Genomic DNA, 19,066 nt, shown 5'->3' on the forward strand with positions numbered 1-19,066 from the left:
TAGACATCAATATGGATTTAAGAGAAATTCATTTTGAGGAACAGCAGAATGATCTATTTTCCAATAGTTATGCAATTCTGTCTTCTCTCCCATAGTCTCATCTGTAAGAGGAATACATGCTTATTGAAGAGTATGAAGAACTGATACCCTGAAATTTTGAAATTTCATCTTAGTCGAATGCCCAGACCCCAACAGCCCTAAACACAACTAAACAGACTAGCAGATCTTTATAAGGCAATTTTTATCGTACAAGGTAAACTGAGGTTTATTTGAACATTTGTTCCTATTTTTTTCATTGAATCAGCTTTATTGAAGTATAAATCATATACACAATAAAAGTCCATGTTTTTCAGTGCCCCAGTCAATAAGTTTTGATAAATGTAAACAGTCTGGTAATCACTGCCACCATCAATAGATAGACCATTTCCATCCCCTCAAAATACTCCTTGGTTCCCTTCCACAATCAATTCCCCAGCTCTAGCCCCAGCAACTACTGATGTGCTTTCCCTTGTTCAAATTTTGGCTTTTCTCGGTTTTCACATACTGTAGTCATATAGTGAGTCTTCTTCTGTGTCTGGCTTCATTCCCTTGGCATAATGCTGTTCTGCTATTCACCAGAATGGTTGTTCGTTTTCACTGATGAGTAGTATTTTCACATACTGGTAAATCATCCTTTGTTTATCCAGTCATCTGTTGATGGGTATCGGTGTTGTTTCTAAGTTTGGGCTATTGCGAAAAAAGCTGCTATGGAAATCTGAGTGCAAAACTTCTATTTTTCTTGGGTAAAATGCCTAGGGCTGAGGAATGATGGCTTTAGTGCTAAAAAATATTTATCTTCCCTATATCAATTACCCCTAAAAAAATGAAAAATAGAAACATCTCTTAGTCATATTTCATAAAATTTATCAGCAGATCTGTTGCAAGATAGTTGAAGAGTCCATACATTTCCCAGCCCGAAAGAGTCACATACACAATCACATACATTTAACATATTCCAAGATAATGCTTAATAATATGAAGATACTATTCCTTACAAACTTTAACATATTATAAGTAAAATAAAATACACTCACATTATTATATGAACAAAGACGACACGCTATTCTATTGTAATTTACTACACAATCTCTAATTTAAAAAGAGGGCAACTTTAGTCCATCTTACAAAGAAATATATTTATAAAATGCCTACATGCTTTTCACACTAGTTATGTTGACTTTAATTAAGGAAGGAAAATATTTCTCATTTCCCAAATGAGAAACATTTCCTAACTCAAACATGCCCAGGATTGTTCTTAGTCTAAATTTGCATATAGAAATGTCTGGAATAGAAAATTTTAAATATCAGACTCCAGGGTTATAAGCTTTCACATTCAAAAGTGCAGAGAATCCAACATTAACAAATTATAGTTCTACAAAAATCAGAATTACATCTCAGATGTCCCTTATTTAAATAACAGTGATGTCACTTTAGAGTTAACAACTACAGGGAATTATTGAATTGTAACACATGCGGATACTTAGGAAATTTCAAGTGTTCCTAAATATCATTATAAAAATGAACATTTTACAATATTATTATCTCTAGAGAAAGATATATAAAGGTTACGATCAATGAAACTTCTGTCATGACAAAGTAAATGTTTTACCTTCATTTCAAATTGCTTTCTGAAATTGTTATGAAGTTGCAACCTCACTGAATTAATGAAAATAAAATTTATCCCACCACAGATTTTTGGTGGCAGAAACTAAAACTTTAAAAAATACATAAAACAAAAATAGCATGAAAAGTTTCCTGACACAAGTTATATTTAGATTCCCTTAACTCAACACTTGGAAACTCAATTTTGTATTTTGTAAACTAGTCATATAAAATGATTCTGAAAGTATAAATGAGGTTTTTATCAACCAATTGACTCTGACAAGCTGCCATATCACCACCTGTCACTGGCAGCATCCTATGGAAACTTGTAGTACTTAAAACACACTCAGCGTCTGCCAAGGAAGCAGACTGCAGAGTGGAGAAGACTGGAGCTTAACACACAGGTTATTCACTGCCACACAGTGGCAACGCTGCGGGCCGGTGGAATGGGGCACTCATTCTGTGTCCCCCAAGCCCCAGGCAGGCCACTCCGCCTGCATTAATGCACCCAGTCTCTCGGATGGCGCAGAACTTCCAGAATTTCCGCTTCTTTGGAGTTCTCTGGGGGTGAATGCATGTACTCCCATCTATACAGGTCCAAAACAAAAGCAAAACATGTAATAATAATAAAAATAATAATAAACAACACACATACCTCTTTACTTAAAATAAGTGAAAATTAAAATTCTAGGAGTAAAAAATTTCTTGTATCTCCTTGTCTCCAATGTACTTAATATGCCTTTTACCCACTAGGCTTTTAAAAAATATTTGCTGCTAAAGAAATAAAATATTTTAATAATTTCTGAGCATCCTTTGGCTAATATTAATATCTCAGAGCTAAAATACACTTTTACTAGAAACCAGGTTTCATAAAATGTAGAACCACAGAGGATCCACAGGCAAACTTTTTTTAGCTTGGCATTTATGCATTTATTTTAATGTGTTACTTTCTATTTACAGCAATAATATCGGTTTGCCTTTTTAAACAAATTCTCTCTCAGAAAAAATAAGAGTATAAAATGTAAGTGAATACCTCAGATAATATACAAATATAGTCAAAATGGTTAAGCTGTAGTATGAAGTCTGGCAAAACCTCGTTTAGACCAGGGGTTAGCAAACCTTTCCTACAAAGGATCACATTAATAAATACTCTATTTTTACTTTTTTTATTAAAAAAAATTCTTTTAATGTTTATTTATTTTTGAGAGAGAGAGAGAGAGAGACAGTGCAAGCAGGGGAGGGGCAGAGGGAGAGGAAGACACTGGATTCGAAGCAGGCTCCAGGCTCTGAGCTGTCAGCACAGAGCCCGATGTGGGGCTTGAACTCACAAATTGCAAGATCATCACCTGAGCTGAAGTTGGATGCTTAACTGACTGAGCCACCCAGGTGTCCCATATAAATACTTTAATTTAGGCTTTGTGGGGCCACATACAATAAAAAAAAGAATACAACATTCTTTTTTGTTTTTAATAATCCTTTAAAAATGTAAAGTTCATTCTTAGCTCAAGGGCTGTACAAAAACACATCACAGGCGGACTTGGATTCATCTTGCAGCCTCAAGTTTGCACGCGCTTGGTATAGACTAGAAGAAGCTAAAAGTGACCTGTCATGTGAACTATGCAAATGAGCAAGGGATTGATTTATAACCCACCCATATCTGCAGCTTACAATGTACCATATAAATCAGGGGCCAGCAGTAATCAGGAGGACTACCTGAAGCCCTTAACTTATCTCTAGTTTTGGGGCACCTGGGCAGTTCAGTTGGTTCAGCTCCTGACTCTTGATTTTGGCTCAGGTCATGATCTCACCGTTCATGAGTTCAAGCCCCGCGTCAGGCTCCACACTGACAGTGCAGAGCCTGTTTGAGATTCTCTCTGCCCCGCCCCTACTCATGCGCATGCTTGCATAGGCTTTCTCAAAAATAAGTTAAAAAAAAAAAAAAGAACTTATCTCTACATCTTATTCACGTCTCACCTCTAGGGTGTCAGGAACACCTAACAGTGACATATATGAGCTTTTGCTACAGACATGAGATCTCAAGAACAACAGTTATACAAGGACAGAGACAATGCCATTTTAAAGACAGTGACAACTATATGGGCTACTAATCTCACCAGGCTAGATCTGGATGGCAGAATGAGGCAAGGCAGACCTTTAGTGCCATCCAGCAGTCCATTTTTTTTTTTTAATGTTTATGTATTTTTGAGACAGAGAGAGAGAGAGAGCATGAATGGGGGAGGGTCAGAGAGAGAGGGAGGCACAGAATCTGAAACAGGCTCCAGGCTCTGAGCTGTCAGCACAGAGCCCGACGGAGGGCTCAAACTCACAGACTGTGAGATCACAACCTGAGCCAAAGTTGGCAGTCCATTCTTATTTGGACATCTACCCTCATGGAGAAATAAAGATTCTAGTGCTTATAAAACAAGCAATGGTAATTTTTTTTTAATATTTTCTATTTAGTCTGGACACACATCATTCTCACTTTCTTATACACAAAAAGTCAATTGTAGATCTTTATTAACCTAATAGCACCAACATAAATTTCTTCCTTCCTTCCTTCCTTCCTTTCTTCCTTCCTTCCTTCCTTCCTTCCTTCCTTCCTTTCTTAATATATCTGTCTTTAAAATCCCCCTCCCCCCCATTTTCAAGTAACCTTTCTGGAAGCTCACCACAGCATCATGTAAAGCACAGAGAAAACGTGGAGCATGTGCAACAATCCCTCATACTTTCACACGTTTGATATTTCATAGTGGAGAGTAAGACTTCCTCACAGGTGTAAAAATTACTAACAAAATTAAGTTGAAAAACCTGACATACACTAACAAATTTGCTTCGCCCACAGCTCTTCCTAGAAAATCACCGAGTGGGCAAGGTCATTGTGGGCCCCTACACACCATCATCCACCTTATCTTCTTATTCCCTCTATACTTTCTCACCCCTCCCCCACAGAGCCATATCATTCATCCTGCCATTCATTCGTTAAAAAAAAAATAATTTTCCGGGGCGCCTGCATGGCTCAGTCAGTTAAGTGTCCAACTCTTGATCTAGGCTCAGATCATGAACTTATGGTTCGTGAGATTGAGCCCCATGTCGGGCTCTGCACTAGCAGCACAGAGCCTGCTTGGGATTCTCTCTTCCCTTTCTCTTTCTGCTACTCCCCAGCTCGCTCGCTCGCTCTCTCTCTCTCTCTCAAAATACATAAACAAACATGAAAAAGAAATTTAATAAAATTAATTTTCCTTAATTATTTGACTGTGATTTTATTATAAAATCAGCAATATCAAAACCATTGAAGTCGTTAGGTAAGACACTGGAGTGTTCATATTTTCATGTTTTGTACGGGTTAGCAGATTGGGAGTGGAGGAATAATTACTATAATGAGTTATTCTTACCGAGCAGTTAGAGGTAAAGACATCAAGATGCTTTCAATCCTGGATCCTGGAGTGAAGAGGCCAAACTTTGTACCTCGATCATACACAAGGTTAAATTCTACATACCTGACGTAAAGACAACAAATAACATTAACGGCCAGTTGAGTAAAATCTTTCTTGGCCCATAACAAGTACCTCAAGGGCTTGGGGCGGGGAGGGGCCTCTTCCTGCCCATTGCCCCTCTCCCTCCCAATCAGCTGAACTGGCACAGGGAATACCAATCTACAGTCAGTTCAGTCTTGCCCATCCGGACAGGCATAAATAAAAGGGTATCCTACCCAACAAACAACAGGATATAGATTCGGCCCCAATATGGCACAGTTACAAAACAAGAAGATTATGTTTTCCAATAAGAAAACAGAATGGACACAAAGATGAGAACTTTAAGGCACAAAAACAAGAAAAAGGAACGACATCCTTTATTAGGATAGAACAGCTCTTTCTGGTATTCCCCCATGAACTGAGATGTTTCAGAAGACCTCATTTCACTACCTAACTTCCATTTACTAAGATAGTGCAAAACGTTCGTAATTGAAAGGCCAGGCACAGCTAACAGCAGTCTATTAATAATTACTAATATATCTTAGATATTCCCTTTTCTTAAAGTAGTTGATAGCACTGAAACACAGTCATATAATCCAGTCTTCCTGAAGATTAATGACAATCAAAATAAAAAGCATTGGTTGGGTTGCAGGGCTAAATTTTATGTTTCTAAGAAGACTATCCTTAGCATCAACTGAAATTTGGTTTGGTAAATTTGTTTTCCACTAACTGCCACAGGGTGTCAGATCTAAACTCTGTCTAGCTGAAAAAATCTGTGATTGGCTTTAACATCATGGGATCTCTTGTAAAAGGTCATTTAAACTTCAAAGATAATTTTTACTACGCCTAAGAATTTATAACGGTCCATAAAGCTGAAAATTCAATGAATAGACACCCTTTCAGATCATTTCTCAACTCATTCAGAAACTACTTTCTTAGTCTAAACTTCCCTCAGGGGGCACCTGGGTGGCTCAGTCGGTTAAGCGTCTGACTTCGGCTCAGGTCATGATCTCATGGTATGTGAGTTCAAGCCCCGTGTTGGGCTCTGTGCTGACAGCTCAGAGCCTGAAGCCTGCTCATTTGTTTACCCACTGGTTAGTCTTTAATCACACCTGGAGGAAGATATTCTCTAGAATTCCACAGTACACCAATTTTTAGAAAACACCCTTCTGTGTGCAAACTTGCCAAAGGCCTTGAAAAAATTTAAATATATCCATGAATCCCTTTTTAGTCCTCAGCATTTATTTATCATGGATTGAATTTTATGCATTAATAACTATTTAACACCTTCTTATAAGCCTGTTTCAAACGATAATGTAAGTGAAACTTCTTAATTTCTTCCTCGCTAAGAGCACGGAAAAGAATTTGTCTCTCAGCCACCTTTTTCACCCCAATGCTGACTTTCTAAAACATGGTATTTAAGGGATGGCTGGGATTCTCTAGTTTGTACTAATGTCTCTTTCAAAGACTCCTATATGGAACTCCCTATATGAATTTGTTGTAAGGATCCTTGAACTGCTTTCCTTTTTTGAGTGAAGGATGCCCCTTTCCTGACATTAGGCTGACTCCTATAAGGTTTCACTTAGTTCTGATCTTTCTGATCCTTCCCATACATTTATCCTCTCTGAAGTGCCTGTAAACCATGAATGAACTTTAGCCATTCCCTTCAATTTAACAGATGCCTAAATTTTATCTTGCTTCCCTTCCCTAAAATACAGCAAAACAACAGTAAGTTAAAGATCTTTTGTTTCCTGGGCACCTAGTTGGCTCAGTCGGAAGAGCATGTGACTGTTGACCTTGGGGTTGAGAGTTTGAGTCCCATGTTGGGTGTAGAGATTAATACATACATACATAAACTTTTTTTAAAAAAATTCTAATAAAAAAAAAAAGATCTTTAGTTTCTGTTCTCCTGTGAAAAAGAAGACTGCAAGAGTGAAGTTCAAGGTCTGGGGAGAGAATAGTAGAAGTGGGTAAGAGACTAAAGGAAATTCCCAAGTAAGGGACTCAAGTCGAAAAGGAAGCAGCCTGACCAGAGCAAGGGAAACTCCTACTTGGAGGGGAAGGAAAGGAGCAAGGTATAACGTGTGAAGGATGCAGATAGGGCTGTGAGTGCAGTGTGTAAAAAGGGGAAGACAATGCTGACAACCGTAGTCAGGACCTGGGGTTATCTGAAGGCTCAGAGTTTACTGCCATCTTAAGGCCCAGAGATACAGGGGGTAGGAGGTTCTCAGTGAGAAACACTCCCATGTCGCATCACAGAAAATTCATCTAACACCCCACACTTATACGTAACTCAAAAAAATACCTGATGTGCAAGGATTCACACAAATGGAATTTTCAAAATGTCTTGTCATTACATAATGAAAAAGCAGAAAACAAAAGAACGCCAAACATTGTTCCTATGTCTAAGAAGTTTTAAGGCTTCACCTCATTAGTATTCACAAAATCTGCCAGCTTTGCACATCAAATCCTGGGCAAAACTATAATATTGTACTTTCCAGAGGGTTTTTTGCAAATTTTCGTTGGCTATTTAATGTATAATCAACAGTGCTATGTTGGTTTCAGGTGTACAATATAGTGATTTAACGATTCTATACATTACTCAGTGCTCACCACCACAAGTGTGCTCTTAATCCCCTTCCCCTATTTCAGCCATGCCCCCATCACCTCCCTTACAGTAACCCCTAGTTCGTTCTCCGTATGTGTTTTTCTTGTTTGTTTCTTTTTGACTTTGTTCGTTTGTTTTGTTTCTTAAATTGTACATGTTATTCGGCCATAAAAAAAGAACGTGTCTTGCCACATGCAACCACATGGATGGAGCTGGTGGGTATCAAACTCAATGAGTTAAGTCAGTCAGAGAAGGACAAATACCATATGATTTCACTCAAACGTGGAATTTAAGAAATAAAACAGCATGGAGTTTTAAATTAACCTCTTGGGTATACCTTCCCCACTAAACCATGAGCTTCTTTTCACAGATGCACGTTATACTCACCGCTGTAGCCAGGACAGTGCCTAGCCATAAGGGTTGCATAATAAATATCAAGGAAATGAAAAAAGGAAGGAATAGTAAAAGTATTATTTGAGAAATCATGGGACCAAAGAAAGAGTCCCAAAACAGATGCACTAAGAAACTTCTAACAAGAAAACTTAATCAACTTCCATTTTCCCAAAATTCTAAATTAAAGGACCAGATAACACAGGCAGCTATAAGAAAGAATAAACACAGATATTTCTCTTTAAACTTGAAACATTATTTAAGTTGACCTCTTCAGGGACTAACTTTACCTCCTCAAATACTGAAAGTTTTATTTGCCTGAGATAGAATTGACATGAACGAGAAAATCCATGTTACAGCCATGGACCAGTACTACAAATGAAATTAAGACAGCAGTGAGAAATTGATGTGAGCTGGCAGGGTGGATCATTGGAGCTGATCTGCAAATATACCTCGGGTGAAGACGACCTCAATGTGGTCACCCAACTGGGCTCTAAGCTCAATGCACAGAACAGGGTGGCTGAGGTTGAGTAGTAAGCAATCAAAACCTGCTTCAACTACTTAACTTCCTTTGTGTATGGGAAAGACTACCAGTTTTGAGGTCACGGTGACTTGCTTCTACATCTGGGATCTTTTATTTACTAGTTGTAATCCTGGGCAAGAGACTTACTTTTCAGGGAGGAAGTTTTATCACCTGTAAAATGATGATAATTACACCAATCTCACAGGTTTGTAAAGAAAACTAGATGCAATCTGTCTAACACTGGCTGGCACACAGTAAGGACTCCATCATTAATAAGTATTAACATTAAGTGTAAATAATTTCTGAAATGGTTATTTCCATTCTAACAACTTCCATGAAACTTTAAAATGGATGGAAAAGTGTGGGCTTCCAAATCTACAAAGCAGCAAAAACATTAAGTGATGCCCATATCTTGGCGTAAGGCTGCAAGGAACTGCTAGAAGACTAAAATAAATCAGCTGAATTAAATTCAGCAAGTACTAATACATGGCTCCTACGAATCTCTCATATACAGACAAATGAGGTAACCTCTGCTGTTTTTATGCTATTTCAGACAAATCTTAATATTCATTTGATATTCACCTAGTTACCAAAAGAAGTTCCAGTTAGTACTAATACAACTCTAACAAAGTACCTGCCAAAGGCAACACATCACCCTCCATTCATTCACCCACCACAATGGCTCTACCCTCCCCCGCCCCAAGGCTTGCAATGAGATGGTCTATTCTCCTGTCGCTCACTGGCTCACTCACCGCTCACTCACCGTCCTCTCCGCAGCTGCTGCCACAGCTTCTCCTGGGGGGTGAATGAGTCATCACAGTGCTTTTTCACAAGAGGAATGTATGAAGGAACCACAGCCTGGGCGCAGCTCTGCACGAAGCGAAACACTTCTTCCTTGGATGGAGAGTCAAGGTCATCAAAAAAGATGCCCCCGATGCCCCTCCGCTCCCCACGATGGACTATAAAAAAGTAATCATCACACCTGGAAGACACAGCAAGGCCATGTCAGGGATCAAAGGGGGAACAAAAGGCATGAATGTCAATGTGAGCATTTCAGCTTATCCTTGACTAATGCCAAAGCAATGTCCTTACTTTTCTGCCCAACTATGAAAATGAAACTAGGGCTTTAGACACATTTCCTGTAAGTAGCAACCATGTAGAAAATGCTTATGCTTTCATCTGCAAAGCAAGGAATAGAACACATATCTAAAGGATGTGGAATTCTAAGAACTTTAGTGAAAAAGAAACAGAGTCCAGTATTAAGAGTGTGTTTTTTATTTACTTATTTTGAGAGAGAGAGTGCATGTGCTCTGGAGCATGAGTGGGGGAGGGGCAGAGAGCGAGAGGGAGAGAGAATCTTAAGCAGGCTCCACGCTCAGCATGGAGCTGGATGCAGGGCTCGATCCCATAACCCTGGGATCACGACCTGAGCTGGAATCAAGAGTTGGATGCTTCACTGACTGAGCACCCCCAGGCGCCCCAACAGTGTATTTCTTAAAACAAGTGATGCTGCTGCCTTCAGCAGCACTGGGGCTTTTGCAAGAGGCAGGACAGGAATCCTCCAACCAACAACACCAACCAGGTCTGACTGGGTGCCAACCCGTCGGCTCTCAAGTCAGGTTCTTTATTCGCCAAAGGAAGGCACAGCAAATAATCTCTAAGGTTCCTTTCAGCAATACAATGCGGAGTCTCCATAGCGGGCATGACTGAGGGAAGGGCTGGTGGAAGGAGACGTTCAGAGAACGTCTAGGGACGTATGAAAGCTTACCCCTGTGAGCCAGCACATGAAACTATCCATCTGCTCCTGAGGCTTTCCCCTCTGTGCCCACTAGAACAGCTTTCCTAAAAAGTCATTTCCTAAATGCTCAATTTGTGGAAAATAGTTTACATTGTGGAAACAACTTTTTAGATGATCTCTACAAACAGAAAAACCTGTACAAACAAAAACTAAAAGCTATTTAAAAGGTTCCATTAAAAATAGCCTTAATAGTTTAAACCAGCAAAACAAAACAACAAAACACACAACCAGTAGCAGATGCAAATCCCTAGAACTGATGCAGTGGTATAATTCACCTTGACTGTGACTTGTTGGCTGTCCTTTACAGGCACATTTTATTAACATAGTTGAAGACCATCCTGGGCAAGGCTGTGAAGTCAGCTTTAACCAAATCACACTATTTCAAAATCACCAGAAAATTAAGAAGTTTGCTAAATACTTATACTAAAAACTTCTTTTTTAACTAGCCTGCATCCTAGATGTCTTAGTAACTAGTATCACTCAGATAAAGTCATCTCAATAATGGCAATAAGAGGAAACCAAAAAAAGAGAATGTCACCCAAACCAGTCCTCTTCCTGGAAGGAGGCTGATTTGTGTGAGTGTGTGTGTGTGTGTGTGTGTGTGTGTGTGTGTGTGTGCGCGCGAGAGAGAGAGAGAGACAGAGAGAGAGAGAGAGAGAGAGAGAGAGAGAGAGAGAGATGGAAAATCCCTCCATCTTACATTCATGCTTCAATAGCTGTGCAATTTTCATTGGTAGTATCAGTCAAAAGGAGAATATATCTTTTCTGAGAATTTTAAAGCTGAACTCCATGCCCTTACATAATATCAACATCCCACAATTATCAGCTCTAAAAACAATGCGAAACAACAACAACAACAAAAACACCAAAACCTTTCCTGTTCTTCCTTTTTCAAGAATGTCAATTAGCTCTAGGCAGAGTTGAGTACGTTATTCTTATTCCAAACAATTTATGCTTATACTCCATTTCACTTCTGCCAAATATCTTGGATCTCCTCACAACTCATTTGTTTCCCTTTTCTTTACCATTAGAGTTTCCTTAACCAAAGTTTCCAATCCCAGTCTTCTTCTTGTCCAAATCTCTGGTGTATCTGTATCTTTCCCTAACAGTTCTCTGACTCTTCCCATGTCTGAATATTCCCATGGCAACAAACATTCTCATCTGGGATGAGAAGTTAAAAGCCTACCCCAGGATTAAAAAGCCTCTGATTCTCAGGCATAGATCACCTTAAAATTTATATTCCAAATCATTTGGGATCAAAAAATACACTGCTACCCAATTATTAAAATATTCCTAAATAAACAACATAATAAAACCACTTCAAACTAGCATTCTACTTCTGGTACCAAAAAAAAACCCAGATCAATCTTCATAAGCTGAAAAACATATTCAGTGACATAATATTGCCTTCAGGATCTACAGGAGGAAGCAACAGAATATATTTTAGGTGTTATGACATCTTTACCTACCATTTTTTAAATTTAGGGTAGAGATCAGGACCATGCTGGTCACAAGCCTCCTTTAGAGTTCTGTGGAAATGGACAGCATCCTCTTGGTTCAAGTATGTTGGAGTGAGGTCACATCCACCACCAAACCACCACAGCTTGTTACCTACAAAATCGAGACATGTGATTTTCATGAAGACTTCAGACTTTGAGATGTAGCACACTACTCACTGTATTAGCAAACTTAATTTATCAGCTTAGTTTATTTAACACGAAGTGGGTGACAATCAAAAAATATTTAGGGGCATCTGGGTGGCTCAGTAGGTTAAGCATCCAACTTTGGCTCAGGTCATGATCTCGTGGTTCATGGGTTCAAGCCCCGCATCAGACTCTGTGCTGACAGCTCAGAGCCTGGAGCCTGCATCTCCCTCCCTCTGTCCCTCTCCTGCTCCTGCTCTCTCTCTCAAACGTAAATAAACATTAATATATATGTGTATATATATATATATATATATACACACACACATATATATATTACATAAATATATATATATGTGTGTGTGTGTATATATATATATATATACATATATATATATAATTTAACTAAATTTAGCTCTGAATGGCCAGTAAAGCCTAGGCAGGAAAGAAAAGGTAAAAGTATGAAATCAAAAAGTGACAGAGTAGATCCAGGCAGGAAAATGATATGCATGGCAGAGAATGATGAAACACCACATGGGTGGACCAGGAAGTAGATCTCAACTCTGGCTGCATATCAGAATCACACGAGGAGCATAAAATGCCTCTGCTGGGTCACAATTAAAAAACAAACAAGCAAACAAGAAACAAACAACAAGCAAATCTCTGGCCCAGGTATCTGCAGTTTATAAAAGTTCCCCAGGAGATTCTGATGTTCCCTGTATTAAAAACCACTGCCCGTCCCGCCTTAAGCCCAGAAAGGGCAAAAACACTTACAGAGGGACACAACTTACCATTTGAGAATAACTATTACATGTGTTTACTTGGGTCTATAGGCTGTCAGTACCAGTTACCAACTTCTAACATTAAAAGGTTGAACCAAACTAAATGTCTTCAAAATGAAAGTTAAATACATCGACTTTAAATACCACCACCTCCAGAGAGACCACCAGCCATAGAGCGGCACTGCACAGACGCTCCACAGGGTGGTAACAGTAGGTCCGGCTAATTTGGAGACATGGGCTGAACTACACGTCCTTAATGAGGCATGATCAACTCCACCCTGTCTTAAACCCACTGATAACACGCTGGCGACTAGCAGAGCAATACATTTGGAAGATATTTTCACATTTTCACAAAAGCAAGTTCTCCATTTCGACTTAACCTTACACATGAGGTTTTCCTTTGGATTTTCTTTCCTGTGCAAAGAACCCTGTGTGCACTTTGAAGCTGAGATTCATTAAATCATTCCTTCTGCGTTGGAGGAAATATGGGGAAGTTCAGAGCCCAGCCAATGCTATTTCCACTTTTCACCTCTCGTGCATAATCCAATGCACCTGCCAAGGAATAAGGCTTAATACGCCTCCTGAAAACCTCGTTAAGATTTATATATTCTTTCTCACGTTCTTAAATTATGCCCCCTGGCTTGTTTTAAAATTCATATTTGCACAATAATATTTTCCACAGCTCCAGGGATGCTTACCATCAGCTTCTTCTACTTCAAAGTATCTGTAGTTGAAATGGATAGTAGGAGCATGAGGATTCTTGGGGTGGATAACAGAGCTCACGCCCATAGCAGAAAACGGCAATTTACCTGGAAGGCAAAACACGTGGTGAGCTCCACTTACTCATCGGGCTTAAATCACTCCAACTTGGTTTCGGGACCAATTTTCAAAAGCTCCTTTTTGTCTCTTAAAATACAATTTTTAAAAAGTAAATGTGAACATGCTTCTTTGGCATGTGCACCCTAATGTGTTTTTTTTTCCACAGAAGCAATAGTTATTGTACAAATAGAACTCATGGGGAATAAAGGTTTGCAGGGACTTTTAAAGGCTGTCGAGACTGCCTGATTTACCATCTTTCGTCTTCAGAATTTTCCCTCTGCTTCTCATTTGTTTCGCTGCTTCCTCAGAAAGATTTCCATGAACAACAGAAACGCTCACCCCAGCCTTTTCAAAAACATGCCCATCTTGAAGTACGCAGCTGATGCCACCACCTCCTGTTTATAGAAATACAAGATGAGGAGAGAAGGTAAGGGTGTATGCAAAATCGAAAACAACCCTTGCATGAAGGTGGTGGGATTAGGAGTGACTTTCCTCCTCTAGACCATCAGGATATTTAGCATTTTAAAGTACAATGAAATTAGATAACTAGCGTAGCTTGATGACACTGCGACTGCCTAGTGGGCAAATATTCTATCTTTCCCACAGCACTAAACTGAGTATTTCTTCTACATCTAAAATAAATCACTGGACGGGCGCCTGGGTGGCTCAGTCAGTTAAGCATCATTCTTGATTTCTGCTCAGGTCATGATCTCAAGGTTTGTGAGATGGAGCCCCCACCCAAAGGGCTCTGTGCTAATAGCTCAGAACCTGCTTGGGACTCTCTCACTCCCTTTCTATCTGCTCCTCCCCTGGCCAAGTTTGCTCGCTCAAAATAAATAAACTTTAAAAATAAAATAAATCACTGGAATATTTTCCCTTCAAAAACTACTGTTCACAATGGCATCCATTGGTTATGATACAAGAGAGAAGTCCAAAGTTAAAAACAGGTATGGGTATGTTTGAGGAATGTTCTGTTATTACCAAGTTTAAGAGCTCTGTATGAATTGTTTTTTCTCAGTGTGCTGTGTACCATTTAATTCTATTTATAGGCACTTAAAAAACAGTAGACATTTGAACTCTTCAGGGATTTGGGCCTTTAAACTGAATAAGATACACATTAATATTTAGGTAGATGAGATTTACTACTAATAGGTTTTTTTTTCTTAAGACACTAGAATTCTCACAAAGGCAACTGTTCATAGAGGTACTTGTTTGTCTTTATTTCTAAGAATTTTTAGAGCTGGATGGGACATAAGACTATCCAGTGCAACCCCTGTACATTTCAAGTGAGAAAATGAGGCCCAGAAAGACAAAACACTTTATCCAACATCACACAGCTGGCAAGTGGTCCAATTTGTTTTAGTGCTTTCTATGCATCAGACAATATTTTAAGCACTTCATATATATCATCATCCCTACAATCCCCTCATATAGTATCTAATCTCATTTCAGAGAAGAGGACACAGAGGCACATCAAAAATTAAGTAACTTCTGAAGGCCACAAAGTTACTCTAGTACTTGTAGTTGGGTCCTTGTTCAATGGTCTTCACTTGAAAACATTATAAGATAGATAACACTACAAAAGATCAGATTTAACCTCACTTAATAGAGATGAGGCAGCATCACAGCTCAAAAGCTGAAGAGAAGGATGCTGTAGTATTCCTAGCTAAGAAGCCAGGAATTCTTCAAGTTTATGACCAAGATGTGGGCTTTCCCTACATAGGCAATAACAAGGTCATAAATACATGATTCTATAAAAACTGGATTTTTCTTTACTGAAGTACAATTGACACATAACATTATATTAGTTTCGGGTGTACAACACAATGATTCGATATTTGTATACATTGCAAAATAAGTCTAGTTACCATCCAACACCACACAGAGTTACAGATTTTTTTTTTCTCATGATGAGAATTTTCAAGATCTACTCTCTCAGCAATATATGCAATACGATATTTTTGCTGTAGTCACCATGCTGTACATTACATCCTTATGACTTATTTATTTTATAACTGGAAGTTTGTACCTTCACCCATTTTGCCCATTCTCCTCACCCCCTCCTATCTGTTAACTACTAATCTGAAGAACTGGGTTTTGCCACTGGAAGGGAAGATTGTCCTAGCAGGAAGTCTGAGGGGTGCTTTTGGTAGAACTACTGACAAGCCAAATATTTCTTGCGCAACTTTCCTACTCCCAGCCCCGTCATCTCTGCCATTCTCCGTCATCTGCTGCCAGCAACCTAAATCTCGATCTCTAACCACCCCCCGCCCCCCCACCCCCGTCTCCACCTCCCGCTAGGCGCTGGCCTCCTCACCTTCCTTCCTCTCCCACCGGTCCACGGAGAAGCGGGCGCCCCCGTCTACCTGTGCCAGAGCCTGGCACACCTGGGCCTGGGTCTCCAGGATCAGCAGCTCCATCTTGGTCTTCATGTCGCTCGGTCTCCCACGCAGCTCGCGCAGGTCGGTCACAGGCAAGGCCATGAAGCAGCTGCAGCGACGGGCCAGCTCGTCCTCCTCCTCAGGATTCCCAGACGAAGAGCTCCGTGCCCCCGAGATCTTGGGCACCATCTCCGCCCGCTGTACGTGCCCGAAGGCGGCGGCGGCCAGCCCCGCCACCCCGGCCAGCCCCGCCAGCGCCGTGGTCAGCCCGGTCCCTAACCGGAAGGCTCCTCCCGCGGTCCGGCCGTGCCCCAGCCCGCGGCACTGCTCGGTGCCAGCGGAGCCCGGGGGCCGGCAGATGCGTCCCGCGGAGCAGCGCCCGGGCCAGGCGCACAGCGCTCCGCGGCCGCACAGCGCTCCGCGGCCGCCCCGCGCAGCTTGCCAGCAGAAGCCCGCGCTCAGCCTGCCCAGGTGCAAAGCCATACTGCCGCGCTGTCACCTCTAGCAATGCCCACGTCCCGGAGATCGGTCCCTGAGCTTCTGGATGTCCCAAGCTGGGGAGCAGCTCTGGGAGTGGAAACCTTGGCGGGCAAGAGCTACTACCGGGTCGGCTCTCGGGCGGCGGGCGGAGGGGCGGGGGATGCTGGGAGCTGTAGTCCGGCTCCTGTCGCCGCCTGCAGGGGCGCGCCGGGGAGATAAAGAATCCAGTCCCCAGAAGGGCGGGTGCCAAGACAAGGGACCTGGATGCCGAACGTGCGAGAGGGCTGTGTAAGTAATGAGATAAGAGGCTTTCTGGTCACGTACAACCTCTGGTCAGCTATCCAATCAACCACAGGGTGTAGACAAAGTACACTGAGGACGCTGAGGACCAATGGAGCAGAAATATGGCCAGAGTCCTTCCCCATTTACATTTACAATTTACAAGTTACATTTTCAAACAGAGTTGCAAATCCTGGCTCTGAGTGTATAGGAGGCCCCTTCGTGCCCCGTTTCCAGTCCAGGAGAACTTCTAGAATTTGCAGGAGTGGCTTGGGGCGGAGCCTGAGAGACTCCTTCCGTACCAACAGTTTTTAAAGTGAGTCCGCAAGGTAGTCAAGGGATGCTAAGAAAATCCTAGTAAAAGACTTTAGGAGAGTTCATCATTGCAGTCTTTCCAGTTCATGATCCTGCACTAACCAGTTGATTCTTATAGAAATAGGAAAAGCAAAGTGATCATTTTACTAAACACGCGTAAAAGTAATGACCTGGTGTGTTTGGGTGATCAAGGAATAACATTAGACTTAAAAATACATATCACCTGGGGCGCCTGGGTGGCGCAGTCGGTTAAGCGTCTGACTTCAGCCAGGTCACGATCTCGCGGTCAGGCTCTGGGCTGATGGCTCGGAGCCTGGAGCCTGTTTCCACTTCTGTGTCTCCCTCTCTCTCTGCCCCTCCCCTGTTCATGCTCTGTCTCTCTCTGTCCCAAAAATAAATAAACATTGAAAAAAAAATTAAAAAAAAAATACATATCATCCTACAATCGTGGCGTGCTGCCAAGTATTTCTCACCTTTTAGTACTTTCAACAACTCATGTAAGCTAGGCGGGGCAAACATTTGCCCTGCTTTCTCCCTGCTACTACCAACACACACACACACACACACACACACACACACACACACACACCCACACACTTCAAAAAAGATGTAAGAAGCTAACATAGATTTGACAGATTTTTGTTCTTATTGTTCCGGTAACATACCACAGTTTTGTGTTGTCTGAACATGAAAGTGTTAGAAAGACTGTCATGGAATGATTTTAATTTCCAGTAGTAGATAATAATTTAAGCCACTTGTGGTGGTCTCTGCAAGTTTTTAGTGGCTAGATGCAGTGATGGAACTTCATGGCTATGGGTCAGACAAGCTGTTCAAACCAGTGTATCTTATCCATCCACAATTGCATCTGGCAACTCTCAAAGTGGGACACAACATTAGCTGGGTAGGTATGCTTGACTCACTAGCAGATTCAATAAAAGGTAAAGGTTTGATGGGGCGCCTGGGTGGCGCAGTCGGTTAAGCGTCCGACTTCAGCCAGGTCACGATCTCGTGGTCCGTGAGTTCGAGCCCCGCGTCGGGCTCTGGGCTGATGGCTCGGAGCCTGGAGCCTGTTTCCGATTCTGTGTCTCCCTCTCTCTCTGCCCCTCCCCCGTTCATGCTCTGTCTCTCTCTGTCCCAAAAATAAATAAACGTTGGAAAAAAAAAAAAAGGTAAAGGTTTGGATTGAGAAGTGAATAGACTACTTCGGGGGAAGAATACCATTGGATTTTAGCCATAGTGTAACATGCTGGGAGGCTGAGTTGCAGGAGGAAAGGGAAGATAAGAACTATCACTGCAGTAAGAGTTGTTTGCCTCTCCTAGATGCCTGTGATAGGGTTTGGCTGGGCCTGGGGATAGCAATTGAACCTCATTAATGGAAAGGACCTCTCTAGCGCATTTTTCTATAAGAACCCCATTCATTTTTGCTCTGATTCTGAGAATACTCATAAAGCTAGGAAAAGATAAGCAGACACAGGCCGCTTTGAACATATGCACAGTCAGATAGTCTGGTCTTGAGCCAACTGTGTACTAATTTGCAGGTTTCCATCCCTCCCCATCCTTGGCCTCTCTTTGCAAAGAGCTTGCTCTCCTTTCCTCTGGTTTCCAGAGACTTCCATACCCTTACCTTATTATGCTATGCTAAAGAAAGGCCTTTATAACTTTCAAGCTTAAAAATAAAATAGCTAGTTATTTAATTAGCAAAAATGAGTTTATCTGGGCATAGCGGAAGAATTGTAACTCCAGACATACAAACTACACTACACCATAGGCAAGAACAACAATACAGAGGAACAAAGAAAAGGAGCTTCCTTTTATAGAGGAGAGAGTTAGGAAGGGTTGTTTGGAAGGAAATTTCATAGGAGGAGAAAGAGAGTTCAGAGTTGTGGTGGCTTCCCATTGGCTGAGTTGTGACAGTTTCTCATTGGCTGGGTTGT

General features: G+C 41.2%; 1 protein-coding gene across 1 annotated transcript; it reads right to left on the reverse strand.

Moving 5' to 3' along the window:
* Positions 1 to 238: 238 nt before the first annotated feature.
* Positions 239 to 17,340, reverse strand: CPOX (coproporphyrinogen oxidase). Its single transcript, XM_040484283.1, has 7 exons — positions 15,995 to 17,340; positions 13,929 to 14,072; positions 13,557 to 13,667; positions 11,903 to 12,044; positions 9,399 to 9,617; positions 5,034 to 5,138; positions 239 to 2,228 (listed from the first exon to the last, which is right to left on the reverse strand). The coding sequence occupies exons 1-7, from the start codon at positions 16,539 to 16,541 to the stop codon at positions 2,141 to 2,143; spliced, it is 1,356 nt and encodes a 451-aa protein (XP_040340217.1). The 5' UTR covers positions 16,542 to 17,340; the 3' UTR covers positions 239 to 2,140.
* Positions 17,341 to 19,066: the final 1,726 nt, after the last annotated feature.

Source organism: Herpailurus yagouaroundi, unplaced genomic scaffold (assembly GCF_014898765.1).
Source record: "Herpailurus yagouaroundi ecotype Mexico unplaced genomic scaffold, PumYag 162, whole genome shotgun sequence".
Taxonomy (NCBI): domain Eukaryota; kingdom Metazoa; phylum Chordata; class Mammalia; order Carnivora; family Felidae; genus Herpailurus; species Herpailurus yagouaroundi.

What these genes read in the sequence shown, in the direction of transcription:
- CPOX (XM_040484283.1), bottom strand. Translation starts at nt 16,541, where the DNA reads ATGGCTTTGCACCTGGGCAGGCTGAGCGCGGGCTTCTGCTGGCAAGCT. An exon ending in TGAAGTAGAAGAAGCTGATG is followed by an intron (nt 12,045 to 13,556) that starts GTAAGCATCCCT and finishes TCGATTTTGTAG; the next exon opens with GTAACAAGCTGTGGTGGTTT. An exon ending in TCTTTACCTCTAACTGCTCG is followed by an intron (nt 2,229 to 5,033) that starts GTAAGAATAACT and finishes GGACCTGTATAG; the next exon opens with ATGGGAGTACATGCATTCAC.